Source organism: Physella acuta, unplaced genomic scaffold (assembly GCF_028476545.2).
Source record: "Physella acuta isolate Inbredline_101_S28 unplaced genomic scaffold, ASM2847654v3 ptg001065l, whole genome shotgun sequence".
Lineage (NCBI taxonomy): Eukaryota > Metazoa > Mollusca > Gastropoda > Physidae > Physella > Physella acuta.
This window is the reverse complement of record NW_026732582.1, coordinates 334094-354361: the sequence shown is the minus strand read 5'-3', so window position 1 is coordinate 354361 and position 20268 is coordinate 334094. Positions and strand designations below refer to the sequence as shown.

At 38.0% G+C, this 20268-nt stretch overlaps 1 protein-coding gene and 14 non-coding genes across 15 annotated transcripts; all 15 read left to right on the top strand.

Annotated features, from left to right (window-relative positions):
• Positions 1-625: 625 nt before the first annotated feature.
• On the top strand, positions 626-818 carry LOC131955415 (U2 spliceosomal RNA). The gene has a single exon (XR_009388851.1). It is a non-coding gene; the product is annotated as a U2 spliceosomal RNA (small nuclear RNA).
• A 1098-nt stretch (positions 819-1916) lies between these two features.
• On the top strand, positions 1917-2109 carry LOC131955414 (U2 spliceosomal RNA). The gene has a single exon (XR_009388850.1). It is a non-coding gene; the product is annotated as a U2 spliceosomal RNA (small nuclear RNA).
• A 1100-nt stretch (positions 2110-3209) lies between these two features.
• LOC131955413 (U2 spliceosomal RNA) lies at positions 3210-3402 on the top strand. The gene has a single exon (XR_009388849.1). It is a non-coding gene; the product is annotated as a U2 spliceosomal RNA (small nuclear RNA).
• A 1099-nt stretch (positions 3403-4501) lies between these two features.
• On the top strand, positions 4502-4694 carry LOC131955411 (U2 spliceosomal RNA). Its single transcript, XR_009388847.1, has one exon. It is a non-coding gene; the product is annotated as a U2 spliceosomal RNA (small nuclear RNA).
• A 1098-nt stretch (positions 4695-5792) lies between these two features.
• On the top strand, positions 5793-5985 carry LOC131955410 (U2 spliceosomal RNA). Its single transcript, XR_009388846.1, has one exon. It is a non-coding gene; the product is annotated as a U2 spliceosomal RNA (small nuclear RNA).
• Positions 5986-7083: 1098 nt separating this feature from the next.
• LOC131955409 (U2 spliceosomal RNA) lies at positions 7084-7276 on the top strand. Its single transcript, XR_009388845.1, has one exon. It is a non-coding gene; the product is annotated as a U2 spliceosomal RNA (small nuclear RNA).
• Positions 7277-8375: 1099 nt separating this feature from the next.
• Positions 8376-8568, top strand: LOC131955408 (U2 spliceosomal RNA). The gene has a single exon (XR_009388844.1). It is a non-coding gene; the product is annotated as a U2 spliceosomal RNA (small nuclear RNA).
• A 1099-nt stretch (positions 8569-9667) lies between these two features.
• Positions 9668-9860, top strand: LOC131955407 (U2 spliceosomal RNA). Its single transcript, XR_009388843.1, has one exon. It is a non-coding gene; the product is annotated as a U2 spliceosomal RNA (small nuclear RNA).
• Positions 9861-10958: 1098 nt separating this feature from the next.
• Positions 10959-11151, top strand: LOC131955406 (U2 spliceosomal RNA). Its single transcript, XR_009388842.1, has one exon. It is a non-coding gene; the product is annotated as a U2 spliceosomal RNA (small nuclear RNA).
• Positions 11152-12249: 1098 nt separating this feature from the next.
• On the top strand, positions 12250-12442 carry LOC131955405 (U2 spliceosomal RNA). The gene has a single exon (XR_009388841.1). It is a non-coding gene; the product is annotated as a U2 spliceosomal RNA (small nuclear RNA).
• A 1098-nt stretch (positions 12443-13540) lies between these two features.
• Positions 13541-13733, top strand: LOC131955404 (U2 spliceosomal RNA). The gene has a single exon (XR_009388840.1). It is a non-coding gene; the product is annotated as a U2 spliceosomal RNA (small nuclear RNA).
• Positions 13734-14831: 1098 nt separating this feature from the next.
• On the top strand, positions 14832-15024 carry LOC131955403 (U2 spliceosomal RNA). Its single transcript, XR_009388839.1, has one exon. It is a non-coding gene; the product is annotated as a U2 spliceosomal RNA (small nuclear RNA).
• A 1098-nt stretch (positions 15025-16122) lies between these two features.
• Positions 16123-16315, top strand: LOC131955402 (U2 spliceosomal RNA). The gene has a single exon (XR_009388838.1). It is a non-coding gene; the product is annotated as a U2 spliceosomal RNA (small nuclear RNA).
• A 1098-nt stretch (positions 16316-17413) lies between these two features.
• Positions 17414-17606, top strand: LOC131955422 (U2 spliceosomal RNA). Its single transcript, XR_009388856.1, has one exon. It is a non-coding gene; the product is annotated as a U2 spliceosomal RNA (small nuclear RNA).
• A 1790-nt stretch (positions 17607-19396) lies between these two features.
• On the top strand, positions 19397-20212 carry LOC131955400 (putative uncharacterized protein DDB_G0290521). The gene has a single exon (XM_059319526.1). The coding sequence runs from the start codon at positions 19397-19399 to the stop codon at positions 20210-20212; it is 816 nt and encodes a 271-aa protein (XP_059175509.1).
• Positions 20213-20268: the final 56 nt, after the last annotated feature.

Genomic DNA, 20268 nt, shown 5'->3' with positions numbered 1-20268 from the left:
ATATCTTGATCCTAATTGATTTCAAAATGTTAAATGAAACATTACAATCAGCAGAATATTAATAACAATGATCCGTTTAAGAAAAAAAAATATAAATAAAAAAAAAAAAAAAAAAAAAATCTAAATTTACAAATTTAAATTTTGTGGTTTTGTTCCGCATCTTTTCTCCTGCCGACCTCACGTCACCTTTTTGTATTCTTTTCTTTCTCAGTCTCTTCCTATACCTTTTTAACGTTGGCTTGTTCCACAGCGCTAGTCGCCTTGCGCCGCCCGCCAAAGACGTAAAACAACAGGGCGTTGATCGATTCGATATACATCAAGGCGGCGCGGGCGTCAAGGAAGCCACTATTACGACGTTAAGGTAAGGCGCTATATTTTTTTCCTTGTTTGAGTTTTAGAAATTCATAATGTTACTTGTTTCATTGATTTCGTTAACATTCGCCTTTCCGCTTTGGCAGATTGTTAAAACGCCCACCGCCTAACGGCCGTACGTCGCATGGGCGGCGATTTCTGCAATAAGGAATATTTTCGGTGTGCGGAATCGGATGAATATTTACGGAATCATTTCAGAGGAGCGGATAGGAAATTTTCCGGAATATGAGGCGTCGGTAGTCCAGTGACCGTTATCGCTTCTCGGCCTTTTGGCTAAGATCAAAGTGTAGTATCTGTTCTTATCAGCTTAATATCTGATACGTGGCTCATTGAGTCACTACGATATTAAACTGATTTTTGGTACTCGGCGGGATGCCCGGGGCTTGCTCCGCTCTCGCCACGGGTCGGCCCGGTATTGCAGTTCTTCCGGGAATGGCCCATTCAATTTCAATAATGTACGATTGGTCTCTCTCTCTCAATAAAAACAGCTCACTGCTGGTCAGTCAGAGTGATATGGTATTTATTCTATACCAGTCACTGTTTGCTTAAAATGTTAATCGTTTGAGCTGACCAGCACATTTTTTCTTTATTTGACGGTTCTCAAACGAACGGCAGCCGGTATAAAAACAGATATTTTTTTTTATATTTAAAATTTCTCTCCGCTCCTCTCCTTCGTTGTTTACTAATCTAAATTATGTTTTAAAAATCATTTGTCATGGCCAGTATGTGTCAAAATATCACACTTCTGTCCACACAGGACCAGTATTAATTTCACTTTAATATAAAGAAAATAGAAATTTAAATGTAAATTTTTAAAAGTTATTTCAATTTAAAAAAACAAAAATTCATTTTTATTTTTAAACTGACGTACATTGTTACGTACATTGTTTAATGTATTCTTTCCTTCAACGATTTGCATATATCTTGATCCTAATTGATTTCAAAATGTTAAATGAAACATTACAATCAGCAGAATATTAATAACAATGATCCGTTTAAGAAAAAAAAATATAAATAAAAAAAAAAAAAAAAAAAAATCTAAATTTACAAATTTAAATTTTGTGGTTTTGTTCCGCATCTTTTCTCCTGCCGACCTCACGTCACCTTTTTGTATTCTTTTTCTTTCTCAGTCTCTTCCTATACCTTTTTAACGTTGGCTTGTTCCACAGCGCTAGTCGCCTTGCGCCGCCCGCCAAAGACGTAAAACAACAGGGCGTTGATCGATTCGATATACATCAAGGCGGCGCGGGCGTCAAGGGAAGCCACTATTACGACGTTAAGGTAAGGCGCTATATTTTTTTCCTTGTTTGAGTTTTAGAAATTCATAATGTTACTTGTTTCATTGATTTCGTTAACATTCGCCTTTCCGCTTTGGCAGATTGTAAAACGCCCACCGCCTAACGGCCGTACGTCGCATGGGCGGCGATTTCTGCAATAAGGAATATTTTCGGTGTGCGGAATCGGATGAATATTTACGGAATCATTTCAGAGGAGCGGATAGGAAATTTTCCGGAATATGAGGCGTCGGTAGTCCAGTGACCGTTATCGCTTCTCGGCCTTTTGGCTAAGATCAAAGTGTAGTATCTGTTCTTATCAGCTTAATATCTGATACGTGGCTCATTGAGTCACTACGATATTAAACTGATTTTTGGTACTCGGCGGGATGCCCGGGGCTTGCTCCGCTCTCGCCACGGGTCGGCCCGGTATTGCAGTTCTTCCGGGAATGGCCCATTCAATTTCAATAATGTACGATTGGTCTCTCTCTCTCAATAAAAACAGCTCACTGCTGGTCAGTCAGAGTGATATGGTATTTATTCTATACCAGTCACTGTTTGCTTAAAATGTTAATCGTTTGAGCTGACCAGCACATTTTTTCTTTATTTGACGGTTCTCAAACGAACGGCAGCCGGTATAAAAACAGATATTTTTTTTTATATTTAAAATTTCTCTCCGCTCCTCTCCTTCGTTGTTTACTAATCTAAATTATGTTTTAAAAATCATTTGTCATGGCCAGTATGTGTCAAAATATCACACTTCTGTCCACACAGGACCAGTATTAATTTCACTTTAATATAAAGAAAATAGAAATTTAAATGTAAATTTTTAAAAGTTATTTCAATTTAAAAAAACAAAAATTCATTTTTATTTTTAAACTGACGTACATTGTTACGTACATTGTTTAATGTATTCTTTCCTTCAACGATTTGCATATATCTTGATCCTAATTGATTTCAAAATGTTAAATGAAACATTACAATCAGCAGAATATTAATAACAATGATCCGTTTAAGAAAAAAAAATATAAATAAAAAAAAAAAAAAAAAAAAAATCTAAATTTACAAATTTAAATTTTGTGGTTTTGTTCCGCATCTTTTCTCCTGCCGACCTCACGTCACCTTTTTGTATTCTTTTTCTTTCTCAGTCTCTTCCTATACCTTTTTAACGTTGGCTTGTTCCACAGCGCTAGTCGCCTTGCGCCGCCCGCCAAAGACGTAAAACAACAGGGCGTTGATCGATTCGATATACATCAAGGCGGCGCGGGCGTCAAGGGAAGCCACTATTACGACGTTAAGGTAAGGCGCTATATTTTTTTCCTTGTTTGAGTTTTAGAAATTCATAATGTTACTTGTTTCATTGATTTCGTTAACATTCGCCTTTCCGCTTTGGCAGATTGTAAAACGCCCACCGCCTAACGGCCGTACGTCGCATGGGCGGCGATTTCTGCAATAAGGAATATTTTCGGGTGTGCGGAATCGGATGAATATTTACGGAATCATTTCAGAGGAGCGGATAGGAAATTTTCCGGAATATGAGGCGTCGGTAGTCCAGTGACCGTTATCGCTTCTCGGCCTTTTGGCTAAGATCAAAGTGTAGTATCTGTTCTTATCAGCTTAATATCTGATACGTGGCTCATTGAGTCACTACGATATTAAACTGATTTTTGGTACTCGGCGGGATGCCCGGGGCTTGCTCCGCTCTCGCCACGGGTCGGCCCGGTATTGCAGTTCTTCCGGGAATGGCCCATTCAATTTCAATAATGTACGATTGGTCTCTCTCTCTCAATAAAAACAGCTCACTGCTGGTCAGTCAGAGTGATATGGTATTTATTCTATACCAGTCACTGTTTGCTTAAAATGTTAATCGTTTGAGCTGACCAGCACATTTTTTCTTTATTTGACGGTTCTCAAACGAACGGCAGCCGGTATAAAAACAGATATTTTTTTTTATATTTAAAATTTCTCTCCGCTCCTCTCCTTCGTTGTTTACTAATCTAAATTATGTTTTAAAAATCATTTGTCATGGCCAGTATGTGTCAAAATATCACACTTCTGTCCACACAGGACCAGTATTAATTTCACTTTAATATAAAGAAAATAGAAATTTAAATGTAAATTTTTAAAAGTTATTTCAATTTAAAAAAACAAAAATTCATTTTTATTTTTAAACTGACGTACATTGTTACGTACATTGTTTAATGTATTCTTTCCTTCAACGATTTGCATATATCTTGATCCTAATTGATTTCAAAATGTTAAATGAAACATTACAATCAGCAGAATATTAATAACAATGATCCGTTTAAGAAAAAAAAATATAAATAAAAAAAAAAAAAAAAAAAAATCTAAATTTACAAATTTAAATTTTGTGGTTTTGTTCCGCATCTTTTCTCCTGCCGACCTCACGTCACCTTTTTGTATTCTTTTTCTTTCTCAGTCTCTTCCTATACCTTTTTAACGTTGGCTTGTTCCACAGCGCTAGTCGCCTTGCGCCGCCCGCCAAAGACGTAAAACAACAGGGCGTTGATCGATTCGATATACATCAAGGCGGCGCGGGCGTCAAGGGAAGCCACTATTACGACGTTAAGGTAAGGCGCTATATTTTTTTCCTTGTTTGAGTTTTAGAAATTCATAATGTTACTTGTTTCATTGATTTCGTTAACATTCGCCTTTCCGCTTTGGCAGATTGTAAAACGCCCACCGCCTAACGGCCGTACGTCGCATGGGCGGCGATTTCTGCAATAAGGAATATTTTCGGGTGTGCGGAATCGGATGAATATTTACGGAATCATTTCAGAGGAGCGGATAGGAAATTTTCCGGAATATGAGGCGTCGGTAGTCCAGTGACCGTTATCGCTTCTCGGCCTTTTGGCTAAGATCAAAGTGTAGTATCTGTTCTTATCAGCTTAATATCTGATACGTGGCTCATTGAGTCACTACGATATTAAACTGATTTTTGGTACTCGGCGGGATGCCCGGGGCTTGCTCCGCTCTCGCCACGGGTCGGCCCGGTATTGCAGTTCTTCCGGGAATGGCCCATTCAATTTCAATAATGTACGATTGGTCTCTCTCTCTCAATAAAAACAGCTCACTGCTGGTCAGTCAGAGTGATATGGTATTTATTCTATACCAGTCACTGTTTGCTTAAAATGTTAATCGTTTGAGCTGACCAGCACATTTTTTCTTTATTTGACGGTTCTCAAACGAACGGCAGCCGGTATAAAAACAGATATTTTTTTTTATATTTAAAATTTCTCTCCGCTCCTCTCCTTCGTTGTTTACTAATCTAAATTATGTTTTAAAAATCATTTGTCATGGCCAGTATGTGTCAAAATATCACACTTCTGTCCACACAGGACCAGTATTAATTTCACTTTAATATAAAGAAAATAGAAATTTAAATGTAAATTTTTAAAAGTTATTTCAATTTAAAAAAACAAAAATTCATTTTTATTTTTAAACTGACGTACATTGTTACGTACATTGTTTAATGTATTCTTTCCTTCAACGATTTGCATATATCTTGATCCTAATTGATTTCAAAATGTTAAATGAAACATTACAATCAGCAGAATATTAATAACAATGATCCGTTTAAGAAAAAAAAATATAAATAAAAAAAAAAAAAAAAAAAATCTAAATTTACAAATTTAAATTTTGTGGTTTTGTTCCGCATCTTTTCTCCTGCCGACCTCACGTCACCTTTTTTGTATTCTTTTTCTTTCTCAGTCTCTTCCTATACCTTTTTAACGTTGGCTTGTTCCACAGCGCTAGTCGCCTTGCGCCGCCCGCCAAAGACGTAAAACAACAGGGCGTTGATCGATTCGATATACATCAAGGCGGCGCGGGCGTCAAGGGAAGCCACTATTACGACGTTAAGGTAAGGCGCTATATTTTTTTCCTTGTTTGAGTTTTAGAAATTCATAATGTTACTTGTTTCATTGATTTCGTTAACATTCGCCTTTCCGCTTTGGCAGATTGTAAAACGCCCACCGCCTAACGGCCGTACGTCGCATGGGCGGCGATTTCTGCAATAAGGAATATTTTCGGTGTGCGGAATCGGATGAATATTTACGGAATCATTTCAGAGGAGCGGATAGGAAATTTTCCGGAATATGAGGCGTCGGTAGTCCAGTGACCGTTATCGCTTCTCGGCCTTTTGGCTAAGATCAAAGTGTAGTATCTGTTCTTATCAGCTTAATATCTGATACGTGGCTCATTGAGTCACTACGATATTAAACTGATTTTTGGTACTCGGCGGGATGCCCGGGGCTTGCTCCGCTCTCGCCACGGGTCGGCCCGGTATTGCAGTTCTTCCGGGAATGGCCCATTCAATTTCAATAATGTACGATTGGTCTCTCTCTCTCAATAAAAACAGCTCACTGCTGGTCAGTCAGAGTGATATGGTATTTATTCTATACCAGTCACTGTTTGCTTAAAATGTTAATCGTTTGAGCTGACCAGCACATTTTTTCTTTATTTGACGGTTCTCAAACGAACGGCAGCCGGTATAAAAACAGATATTTTTTTTTATATTTAAAATTTCTCTCCGCTCCTCTCCTTCGTTGTTTACTAATCTAAATTATGTTTTAAAAATCATTTGTCATGGCCAGTATGTGTCAAAATATCACACTTCTGTCCACACAGGACCAGTATTAATTTCACTTTAATATAAAGAAAATAGAAATTTAAATGTAAATTTTTAAAAGTTATTTCAATTTAAAAAAACAAAAATTCATTTTTATTTTTAAACTGACGTACATTGTTACGTACATTGTTTAATGTATTCTTTCCTTCAACGATTTGCATATATCTTGATCCTAATTGATTTCAAAATGTTAAATGAAACATTACAATCAGCAGAATATTAATAACAATGATCCGTTTAAGAAAAAAAAATATAAATAAAAAAAAAAAAAAAAAAAAATCTAAATTTACAAATTTAAATTTTGTGGTTTTGTTCCGCATCTTTTCTCCTGCCGACCTCACGTCACCTTTTTGTATTCTTTTTCTTTCTCAGTCTCTTCCTATACCTTTTTAACGTTGGCTTGTTCCACAGCGCTAGTCGCCTTGCGCCGCCCGCCAAAGACGTAAAACAACAGGGCGTTGATCGATTCGATATACATCAAGGCGGCGCGGGCGTCAAGGGAAGCCACTATTACGACGTTAAGGTAAGGCGCTATATTTTTTTCCTTGTTTGAGTTTTAGAAATTCATAATGTTACTTGTTTCATTGATTTCGTTAACATTCGCCTTTCCGCTTTGGCAGATTGTAAAACGCCCACCGCCTAACGGCCGTACGTCGCATGGGCGGCGATTTCTGCAATAAGGAATATTTTCGGTGTGCGGAATCGGATGAATATTTACGGAATCATTTCAGAGGAGCGGATAGGAAATTTTCCGGAATATGAGGCGTCGGTAGTCCAGTGACCGTTATCGCTTCTCGGCCTTTTGGCTAAGATCAAAGTGTAGTATCTGTTCTTATCAGCTTAATATCTGATACGTGGCTCATTGAGTCACTACGATATTAAACTGATTTTTGGTACTCGGCGGGATGCCCGGGGCTTGCTCCGCTCTCGCCACGGGTCGGCCCGGTATTGCAGTTCTTCCGGGAATGGCCCATTCAATTTCAATAATGTACGATTGGTCTCTCTCTCTCAATAAAAACAGCTCACTGCTGGTCAGTCAGAGTGATATGGTATTTATTCTATACCAGTCACTGTTTGCTTAAAATGTTAATCGTTTGAGCTGACCAGCACATTTTTTCTTTATTTGACGGTTCTCAAACGAACGGCAGCCGGTATAAAAACAGATATTTTTTTTTATATTTAAAATTTCTCTCCGCTCCTCTCCTTCGTTGTTTACTAATCTAAATTATGTTTTAAAAATCATTTGTCATGGCCAGTATGTGTCAAAATATCACACTTCTGTCCACACAGGACCAGTATTAATTTCACTTTAATATAAAGAAAATAGAAATTTAAATGTAAATTTTTAAAAGTTATTTCAATTTAAAAAAACAAAAATTCATTTTTATTTTTAAACTGACGTACATTGTTACGTACATTGTTTAATGTATTCTTTCCTTCAACGATTTGCATATATCTTGATCCTAATTGATTTCAAAATGTTAAATGAAACATTACAATCAGCAGAATATTAATAACAATGATCCGTTTAAGAAAAAAAAATATAAATAAAAAAAAAAAAAAAAAAAAAATCTAAATTTACAAATTTAAATTTTGTGGTTTTGTTCCGCATCTTTTCTCCTGCCGACCTCACGTCACCTTTTTGTATTCTTTTTCTTTCTCAGTCTCTTCCTATACCTTTTTAACGTTGGCTTGTTCCACAGCGCTAGTCGCCTTGCGCCGCCCGCCAAAGACGTAAAACAACAGGGCGTTGATCGATTCGATATACATCAAGGCGGCGCGGGCGTCAAGGGAAGCCACTATTACGACGTTAAGGTAAGGCGCTATATTTTTTTCCTTGTTTGAGTTTTAGAAATTCATAATGTTACTTGTTTCATTGATTTCGTTAACATTCGCCTTTCCGCTTTGGCAGATTGTAAAACGCCCACCGCCTAACGGCCGTACGTCGCATGGGCGGCGATTTCTGCAATAAGGAATATTTTCGGTGTGCGGAATCGGATGAATATTTACGGAATCATTTCAGAGGAGCGGATAGGAAATTTTCCGGAATATGAGGCGTCGGTAGTCCAGTGACCGTTATCGCTTCTCGGCCTTTTGGCTAAGATCAAAGTGTAGTATCTGTTCTTATCAGCTTAATATCTGATACGTGGCTCATTGAGTCACTACGATATTAAACTGATTTTTGGTACTCGGCGGGATGCCCGGGGCTTGCTCCGCTCTCGCCACGGGTCGGCCCGGTATTGCAGTTCTTCCGGGAATGGCCCATTCAATTTCAATAATGTACGATTGGTCTCTCTCTCTCAATAAAAACAGCTCACTGCTGGTCAGTCAGAGTGATATGGTATTTATTCTATACCAGTCACTGTTTGCTTAAAATGTTAATCGTTTGAGCTGACCAGCACATTTTTTCTTTATTTGACGGTTCTCAAACGAACGGCAGCCGGTATAAAAACAGATATTTTTTTTTATATTTAAAATTTCTCTCCGCTCCTCTCCTTCGTTGTTTACTAATCTAAATTATGTTTTAAAAATCATTTGTCATGGCCAGTATGTGTCAAAATATCACACTTCTGTCCACACAGGACCAGTATTAATTTCACTTTAATATAAAGAAAATAGAAATTTAAATGTAAATTTTTAAAAGTTATTTCAATTTAAAAAAACAAAAATTCATTTTTATTTTTAAACTGACGTACATTGTTACGTACATTGTTTAATGTATTCTTTCCTTCAACGATTTGCATATATCTTGATCCTAATTGATTTCAAAATGTTAAATGAAACATTACAATCAGCAGAATATTAATAACAATGATCCGTTTAAGAAAAAAAAATATAAATAAAAAAAAAAAAAAAAAAAAAATCTAAATTTACAAATTTAAATTTTGTGGTTTTGTTCCGCATCTTTTCTCCTGCCGACCTCACGTCACCTTTTTGTATTCTTTTTCTTTCTCAGTCTCTTCCTATACCTTTTTAACGTTGGCTTGTTCCACAGCGCTAGTCGCCTTGCGCCGCCCGCCAAAGACGTAAAACAACAGGGCGTTGATCGATTCGATATACATCAAGGCGGCGCGGGCGTCAAGGGAAGCCACTATTACGACGTTAAGGTAAGGCGCTATATTTTTTTCCTTGTTTGAGTTTTAGAAATTCATAATGTTACTTGTTTCATTGATTTCGTTAACATTCGCCTTTCCGCTTTGGCAGATTGTAAAACGCCCACCGCCTAACGGCCGTACGTCGCATGGGCGGCGATTTCTGCAATAAGGAATATTTTCGGTGTGCGGAATCGGATGAATATTTACGGAATCATTTCAGAGGAGCGGATAGGAAATTTTCCGGAATATGAGGCGTCGGTAGTCCAGTGACCGTTATCGCTTCTCGGCCTTTTGGCTAAGATCAAAGTGTAGTATCTGTTCTTATCAGCTTAATATCTGATACGTGGCTCATTGAGTCACTACGATATTAAACTGATTTTTGGTACTCGGCGGGATGCCCGGGGCTTGCTCCGCTCTCGCCACGGGTCGGCCCGGTATTGCAGTTCTTCCGGGAATGGCCCATTCAATTTCAATAATGTACGATTGGTCTCTCTCTCTCAATAAAAACAGCTCACTGCTGGTCAGTCAGAGTGATATGGTATTTATTCTATACCAGTCACTGTTTGCTTAAAATGTTAATCGTTTGAGCTGACCAGCACATTTTTTCTTTATTTGACGGTTCTCAAACGAACGGCAGCCGGTATAAAAACAGATATTTTTTTTTATATTTAAAATTTCTCTCCGCTCCTCTCCTTCGTTGTTTACTAATCTAAATTATGTTTTAAAAATCATTTGTCATGGCCAGTATGTGTCAAAATATCACACTTCTGTCCACACAGGACCAGTATTAATTTCACTTTAATATAAAGAAAATAGAAATTTAAATGTAAATTTTTAAAAGTTATTTCAATTTAAAAAAACAAAAATTCATTTTTATTTTTAAACTGACGTACATTGTTACGTACATTGTTTAATGTATTCTTTCCTTCAACGATTTGCATATATCTTGATCCTAATTGATTTCAAAATGTTAAATGAAACATTACAATCAGCAGAATATTAATAACAATGATCCGTTTAAGAAAAAAAAATATAAATAAAAAAAAAAAAAAAAAAAAATCTAAATTTACAAATTTAAATTTTGTGGTTTTGTTCCGCATCTTTTCTCCTGCCGACCTCACGTCACCTTTTTGTATTCTTTTTCTTTCTCAGTCTCTTCCTATACCTTTTTAACGTTGGCTTGTTCCACAGCGCTAGTCGCCTTGCGCCGCCCGCCAAAGACGTAAAACAACAGGGCGTTGATCGATTCGATATACATCAAGGCGGCGCGGGCGTCAAGGGAAGCCACTATTACGACGTTAAGGTAAGGCGCTATATTTTTTTCCTTGTTTGAGTTTTAGAAATTCATAATGTTACTTGTTTCATTGATTTCGTTAACATTCGCCTTTCCGCTTTGGCAGATTGTAAAACGCCCACCGCCTAACGGCCGTACGTCGCATGGGCGGCGATTTCTGCAATAAGGAATATTTTCGGTGTGCGGAATCGGATGAATATTTACGGAATCATTTCAGAGGAGCGGATAGGAAATTTTCCGGAATATGAGGCGTCGGTAGTCCAGTGACCGTTATCGCTTCTCGGCCTTTTGGCTAAGATCAAAGTGTAGTATCTGTTCTTATCAGCTTAATATCTGATACGTGGCTCATTGAGTCACTACGATATTAAACTGATTTTTGGTACTCGGCGGGATGCCCGGGGCTTGCTCCGCTCTCGCCACGGGTCGGCCCGGTATTGCAGTTCTTCCGGGAATGGCCCATTCAATTTCAATAATGTACGATTGGTCTCTCTCTCTCAATAAAAACAGCTCACTGCTGGTCAGTCAGAGTGATATGGTATTTATTCTATACCAGTCACTGTTTGCTTAAAATGTTAATCGTTTGAGCTGACCAGCACATTTTTTCTTTATTTGACGGTTCTCAAACGAACGGCAGCCGGTATAAAAACAGATATTTTTTTTTATATTTAAAATTTCTCTCCGCTCCTCTCCTTCGTTGTTTACTAATCTAAATTATGTTTTAAAAATCATTTGTCATGGCCAGTATGTGTCAAAATATCACACTTCTGTCCACACAGGACCAGTATTAATTTCACTTTAATATAAAGAAAATAGAAATTTAAATGTAAATTTTTAAAAGTTATTTCAATTTAAAAAAACAAAAATTCATTTTTATTTTTAAACTGACGTACATTGTTACGTACATTGTTTAATGTATTCTTTCCTTCAACGATTTGCATATATCTTGATCCTAATTGATTTCAAAATGTTAAATGAAACATTACAATCAGCAGAATATTAATAACAATGATCCGTTTAAGAAAAAAAAATATAAATAAAAAAAAAAAAAAAAAAAAATCTAAATTTACAAATTTAAATTTTGTGGTTTTGTTCCGCATCTTTTCTCCTGCCGACCTCACGTCACCTTTTTGTATTCTTTTTCTTTCTCAGTCTCTTCCTATACCTTTTTAACGTTGGCTTGTTCCACAGCGCTAGTCGCCTTGCGCCGCCCGCCAAAGACGTAAAACAACAGGGCGTTGATCGATTCGATATACATCAAGGCGGCGCGGGCGTCAAGGGAAGCCACTATTACGACGTTAAGGTAAGGCGCTATATTTTTTTCCTTGTTTGAGTTTTAGAAATTCATAATGTTACTTGTTTCATTGATTTCGTTAACATTCGCCTTTCCGCTTTGGCAGATTGTAAAACGCCCACCGCCTAACGGCCGTACGTCGCATGGGCGGCGATTTCTGCAATAAGGAATATTTTCGGTGTGCGGAATCGGATGAATATTTACGGAATCATTTCAGAGGAGCGGATAGGAAATTTTCCGGAATATGAGGCGTCGGTAGTCCAGTGACCGTTATCGCTTCTCGGCCTTTTGGCTAAGATCAAAGTGTAGTATCTGTTCTTATCAGCTTAATATCTGATACGTGGCTCATTGAGTCACTACGATATTAAACTGATTTTTGGTACTCGGCGGGATGCCCGGGGCTTGCTCCGCTCTCGCCACGGGTCGGCCCGGTATTGCAGTTCTTCCGGGAATGGCCCATTCAATTTCAATAATGTACGATTGGTCTCTCTCTCTCAATAAAAACAGCTCACTGCTGGTCAGTCAGAGTGATATGGTATTTATTCTATACCAGTCACTGTTTGCTTAAAATGTTAATCGTTTGAGCTGACCAGCACATTTTTTCTTTATTTGACGGTTCTCAAACGAACGGCAGCCGGTATAAAAACAGATATTTTTTTTTATATTTAAAATTTCTCTCCGCTCCTCTCCTTCGTTGTTTACTAATCTAAATTATGTTTTAAAAATCATTTGTCATGGCCAGTATGTGTCAAAATATCACACTTCTGTCCACACAGGACCAGTATTAATTTCACTTTAATATAAAGAAAATAGAAATTTAAATGTAAATTTTTAAAAGTTATTTCAATTTAAAAAAACAAAAATTCATTTTTATTTTTAAACTGACGTACATTGTTACGTACATTGTTTAATGTATTCTTTCCTTCAACGATTTGCATATATCTTGATCCTAATTGATTTCAAAATGTTAAATGAAACATTACAATCAGCAGAATATTAATAACAATGATCCGTTTAAGAAAAAAAAATATAAATAAAAAAAAAAAAAAAAAAAAATCTAAATTTACAAATTTAAATTTTGTGGTTTTGTTCCGCATCTTTTCTCCTGCCGACCTCACGTCACCTTTTTGTATTCTTTTTCTTTCTCAGTCTCTTCCTATACCTTTTTAACGTTGGCTTGTTCCACAGCGCTAGTCGCCTTGCGCCGCCCGCCAAAGACGTAAAACAACAGGGCGTTGATCGATTCGATATACATCAAGGCGGCGCGGGCGTCAAGGGAAGCCACTATTACGACGTTAAGGTAAGGCGCTATATTTTTTTCCTTGTTTGAGTTTTAGAAATTCATAATGTTACTTGTTTCATTGATTTCGTTAACATTCGCCTTTCCGCTTTGGCAGATTGTAAAACGCCCACCGCCTAACGGCCGTACGTCGCATGGGCGGCGATTTCTGCAATAAGGAATATTTTCGGTGTGCGGAATCGGATGAATATTTACGGAATCATTTCAGAGGAGCGGATAGGAAATTTTCCGGAATATGAGGCGTCGGTAGTCCAGTGACCGTTATCGCTTCTCGGCCTTTTGGCTAAGATCAAAGTGTAGTATCTGTTCTTATCAGCTTAATATCTGATACGTGGCTCATTGAGTCACTACGATATTAAACTGATTTTTGGTACTCGGCGGGATGCCCGGGGCTTGCTCCGCTCTCGCCACGGGTCGGCCCGGTATTGCAGTTCTTCCGGGAATGGCCCATTCAATTTCAATAATGTACGATTGGTCTCTCTCTCTCAATAAAAACAGCTCACTGCTGGTCAGTCAGAGTGATATGGTATTTATTCTATACCAGTCACTGTTTGCTTAAAATGTTAATCGTTTGAGCTGACCAGCACATTTTTTCTTTATTTGACGGTTCTCAAACGAACGGCAGCCGGTATAAAAACAGATATTTTTTTTTATATTTAAAATTTCTCTCCGCTCCTCTCCTTCGTTGTTTACTAATCTAAATTATGTTTTAAAAATCATTTGTCATGGCCAGTATGTGTCAAAATATCACACTTCTGTCCACACAGGACCAGTATTAATTTCACTTTAATATAAAGAAAATAGAAATTTAAATGTAAATTTTTAAAAGTTATTTCAATTTAAAAAAACAAAAATTCATTTTTATTTTTAAACTGACGTACATTGTTACGTACATTGTTTAATGTATTCTTTCCTTCAACGATTTGCATATATCTTGATCCTAATTGATTTCAAAATGTTAAATGAAACATTACAATCAGCAGAATATTAATAACAATGATCCGTTTAAGAAAAAAAAATATAAATAAAAAAAAAAAAAAAAAAAAATCTAAATTTACAAATTTAAATTTTGTGGTTTTGTTCCGCATCTTTTCTCCTGCCGACCTCACGTCACCTTTTTGTATTCTTTTTCTTTCTCAGTCTCTTCCTATACCTTTTTAACGTTGGCTTGTTCCACAGCGCTAGTCGCCTTGCGCCGCCCGCCAAAGACGTAAAACAACAGGGCGTTGATCGATTCGATATACATCAAGGCGGCGCGGGCGTCAAGGGAAGCCACTATTACGACGTTAAGGTAAGGCGCTATATTTTTTTCCTTGTTTGAGTTTTAGAAATTCATAATGTTACTTGTTTCATTGATTTCGTTAACATTCGCCTTTCCGCTTTGGCAGATTGTAAAACGCCCACCGCCTAACGGCCGTACGTCGCATGGGCGGCGATTTCTGCAATAAGGAATATTTTCGGTGTGCGGAATCGGATGAATATTTACGGAATCATTTCAGAGGAGCGGATAGGAAATTTTCCGGAATATGAGGCGTCGGTAGTCCAGTGACCGTTATCGCTTCTCGGCCTTTTGGCTAAGATCAAAGTGTAGTATCTGTTCTTATCAGCTTAATATCTGATACGTGGCTCATTGAGTCACTACGATATTAAACTGATTTTTGGTACTCGGCGGGATGCCCGGGGCTTGCTCCGCTCTCGCCACGGGTCGGCCCGGTATTGCAGTTCTTCCGGGAATGGCCCATTCAATTTCAATAATGTACGATTGGTCTCTCTCTCTCAATAAAAACAGCTCACTGCTGGTCAGTCAGAGTGATATGGTATTTATTCTATACCAGTCACTGTTTGCTTAAAATGTTAATCGTTTGAGCTGACCAGCACATTTTTTCTTTATTTGACGGTTCTCAAACGAACGGCAGCCGGTATAAAAACAGATATTTTTTTTTATATTTAAAATTTCTCTCCGCTCCTCTCCTTCGTTGTTTACTAATCTAAATTATGTTTTAAAAATCATTTGTCATGGCCAGTATGTGTCAAAATATCACACTTCTGTCCACACAGGACCAGTATTAATTTCACTTTAATATAAAGAAAATAGAAATTTAAATGTAAATTTTTAAAAGTTATTTCAATTTAAAAAAACAAAAATTCATTTTTATTTTTAAACTGACGTACATTGTTACGTACATTGTTTAATGTATTCTTTCCTTCAACGATTTGCATATATCTTGATCCTAATTGATTTCAAAATGTTAAATGAAACATTACAATCAGCAGAATATTAATAACAATGATCCGTTTAAGAAAAAAAAATATAAATAAAAAAAAAAAAAAAAAAAAATCTAAATTTACAAATTTAAATTTTGTGGTTTTGTTCCGCATCTTTTCTCCTGCCGACCTCACGTCACCTTTTTGTATTCTTTTTCTTTCTCAGTCTCTTCCTATACCTTTTTAACGTTGGCTTGTTCCACAGCGCTAGTCGCCTTGCGCCGCCCGCCAAAGACGTAAAACAACAGGGCGTTGATCGATTCGATATACATCAAGGCGGCGCGGGCGTCAAGGGAAGCCACTATTACGACGTTAAGGTAAGGCGCTATATTTTTTTCCTTGTTTGAGTTTTAGAAATTCATAATGTTACTTGTTTCATTGATTTCGTTAACATTCGCCTTTCCGCTTTGGCAGATTGTAAAACGCCCACCGCCTAACGGCCGTACGTCGCATGGGCGGCGATTTCTGCAATAAGGAATATTTTCGGTGTGCGGAATCGGATGAATATTTACGGAATCATTTCAGAGGAGCGGATAGGAAATTTTCCGGAATATGAGGCGTCGGTAGTCCAGTGACCGTTATCGCTTCTCGGCCTTTTGGCTAAGATCAAAGTGTAGTATCTGTTCTTATCAGCTTAATATCTGATACGTGGCTCATTGAGTCACTACGATATTAAACTGATTTTTGGTACTCGGCGGGATGCCCGGGGCTTGCTCCGCTCTCGCCACGGGTCGGCCCGGTATTGCAGTTCTTCCGGGAATGGCCCATTCAATTTCAATAATGTACGATTGGTCTCTCTCTCTCAATAAAAACAGCTCACTGCTGGTCAGTCAGAGTGATATGGTATTTATTCTATACCAGTCACTGTTTGCTTAAAATGTTAATCGTTTGAGCTGACCAGCACATTTTTTCTTTATTTGACGGTTCTCAAACGAACGGCAGCCGGTATAAAAACAGATATTTTTTTTTATATTTAAAATTTCTCTCCGCTCCTCTCCTTCGTTGTTTACTAATCTAAATTATGTTTTAAAAATCATTTGTCATGGCCAGTATGTGTCAAAATATCACACTTCTGTCCACACAGGACCAGTATTAATTTCACTTTAATATAAAGAAAATAGAAATTTAAATGTAAATTTTTAAAAGTTATTTCAATTTAAAAAAACAAAAATTCATTTTTATTTTTAAACTGACGTACATTGTTACGTACATTGTTTAATGTATTCTTTCCTTCAACGATTTGCATATATCTTGATCCTAATTGATTTCAAAATGTTAAATGAAACATTACAATCAGCAGAATATTAATAACAATGATCCGTTTAAGAAAAAAAAATATAAATAAAAAAAAAAAAAAAAAAAAATCTAAATTTACAAATTTAAATTTTGTGGTTTTGTTCCGCATCTTTTCTCCTGCCGACCTCACGTCACCTTTTTGTATTCTTTTTCTTTCTCAGTCTCTTCCTATACCTTTTTAACGTTGGCTTGTTCCACAGCGCTAGTCGCCTTGCGCCGCCCGCCAAAGACGTAAAACAACAGGGCGTTGATCGATTCGATATACATCAAGGCGGCGCGGGCGTCAAGGGAAGCCACTATTACGACGTTAAGGTAAGGCGCTATATTTTTTTCCTTGTTTGAGTTTTAGAAATTCATAATGTTACTTGTTTCATTGATTTCGTTAACATTCGCCTTTCCGCTTTGGCAGATTGTAAAACGCCCACCGCCTAACGGCCGTACGTCGCATGGGCGGCGATTTCTGCAATAAGGAATATTTTCGGTGTGCGGAATCGGATGAATATTTACGGAATCATTTCAGAGGAGCGGATAGGAAATTTTCCGGAATATGAGGCGTCGGTAGTCCAGTGACCGTTATCGCTTCTCGGCCTTTTGGCTAAGATCAAAGTGTAGTATCTGTTCTTATCAGCTTAATATCTGATACGTGGCTCATTGAGTCACTACGATATTAAACTGATTTTTGGTACTCGGCGGGATGCCCGGGGCTTGCTCCGCTCTCGCCACGGGTCGGCCCGGTATTGCAGTTCTTCCGGGAATGGCCCATTCAATTTCAATAATGTACGATTGGTCTCTCTCTCTCAATAAAAACAGCTCACTGCTGGTCAGTCAGAGTGATATGGTATTTATTCTATACCAGTCACTGTTTGCTTAAAATGTTAATCGTTTGAGCTGACCAGCACATTTTTTCTTTATTTGACGGTTCTCAAACGAACGGCAGCCGGTATAAAAACAGATATTTTTTTTTATATTTAAAATTTCTCTCCGCTCCTCTCCTTCGTTGTTTACTAATCTAAATTATGTTTTAAAAATCATTTGTCATGGCCAGTATGTGTCAAAATATCACACTTCTGTCCACACAGGACCAGTATTAATTTCACTTTAATATAAAGAAAATAGAAATTTAAATGTAAATTTTTAAAAGTTATTTCAATTTAAAAAAACAAAAATTCATTTTTATTTTTAAACTGACGTACATTGTTACGTACATTGTTTAATGTATTCTTTCCTTCAACGATTTGCATATATCTTGATCCTAATTGATTTCAAAATGTTAAATGAAACATTACAATCAGCAGAATATTAATAACAATGATCCGTTTAAGAAAAAAAAATATAAATAAAAAAAAAAAAAAAAAAAAATCTAAATTTACAAATTTAAATTTTGTGGTTTTGTTCCGCATCTTTTCTCCTGCCGACCTCACGTCACCTTTTTGTATTCTTTTTCTTTCTCAGTCTCTTCCTATACCTTTTTAACGTTGGCTTGTTCCACAGCGCTAGTCGCCTTGCGCCGCCCGCCAAAGACGTAAAACAACAGGGCGTTGATCGATTCGATATACATCAAGGCGGCGCGGGCGTCAAGGGAAGCCACTATTACGACGTTAAGGTAAGGCGCTATATTTTTTTCCTTGTTTGAGTTTTAGAAATTCATAATGTTACTTGTTTCATTGATTTCGTTAACATTCGCCTTTCCGCTTTGGCAGATTGTAAAACGCCCACCGCCTAACGGCCGTACGTCGCATGGGCGGCGATTTCTGCAATAAGGAATATTTTCGGTGTGCGGAATCGGATGAATATTTACGGAATCATTTCAGAGGAGCGGATAGGAAATTTTCCGGAATATGAGGCGTCGGTAGTCCAGTGACCGTTATCGCTTCTCGGCCTTTTGTCCAAGATCAAGCGATAACCTATACCAACATCCTATAATGTCATACTCAAGTTCTATGACTTATGCAAATATAGTCAACGCCAGCAAAGGGGTTGCGCCCTTGGATGTTCCCCCTGGGTCGAGAGATTTGGGGAGGAGCCACCCGGACTACGGTTCGGGTGGTTTAATGAAATCCAGGGCCCAACCCTTTTCAGCTACTACCGCCATCCTGAACCTGCCGAACGAAGATTGCCCGGAACTCTTTCCTGCTGAGTCACCTACTATACAAGTCACCATAAGCTCAAAAGGTCATCCCAACTTAAGAGGACACATCTTACGCCAGCTCATAAGTGATCACCAGATCCTACTCCTCAACTACGGACGCACTGACACCTGGTACTTCTCCTCATCAGAATTCGACGTCACCACCTTACATAACACACACAAAATACATGGCCCCTACACACTCTACTACACCTTACACGAAAAGAACAGAATAAACGGAACCCTTAGATGGGTCCCACCCACACTAAGCGATCGCACACTCATACAAGCACTACAACCCTACAGCACTAAGGAACCTTCTATACACACAATCCCCCTCACTACCAACCGCAACTTCTCAATATACACAGACAACCCAACAAACATCCCTCACTACATCCAAATAAATTACAAAAACAAAACACTTAACATGCTAATAGCCATCAAAGACAGAAAACAAGCCTGCCAACACTGCTCATCAACAGCACACTGGACCAACCAATGCCATATCCTCAACCCAGAAGCAACACCCAAGAATCAACCTTCATCACAACCGGAAGCACCACCTACTCCACAATCCTCTAAGCCCAGCAGTCTTCAGAACTCCCCAATCAAGGACGCACAAGCAAGCCCCAAAACGTCGCCCAAAAAACAGCCCCCAGTTCAAAATCTAGCGCCACCCATCCAGCCAGCACCCACATCGACCAGCGAGCAAGCAATGCCACCCTCCCAACCATCACCTACATCATGCAGTAAGCAAGCAGCAACACTCGCCCAGCCAATAACATCTCCAAGTAGCCAACAAACAGAATTCAAGAAACCAACTAACCCACCCAAACCGCCAAGCTTATCAACAACCCCAAGCAAACAGGGAAAAACAGTAAACACGGAATCAGAGATGTACACCGAAACAGATTTAAAACGGAAAAAGGATAGCCCCACAGAGGCAAAAAGTACAAAGAGTATAAAAACGGAAAAACAACTTCACGGAAAAACACACTGCAGGTTTTGTACCTTACGCTACAAAACAATTTTAGAGTTGGAAAAGCATGAAAAAGAAATGCACGAAAAAACCTTACAGTGTAAGATATGCTCAGGGGAGGCCCCCTCAGGTAGAAGGTCCTTCCATGACGTATCCAAGCACTATAGGGAAAACCACCCTAACGAAACATTGTACACATGCAGCATTTGCACCGTGTGCCTCCCACTGCACGCCATACAGGTACACACAGAAATTCTTCATTAGTGATAGACGTTTTGTATTAGGTTGTAACTGTACTGATATTTTATGCTTTATTGTCA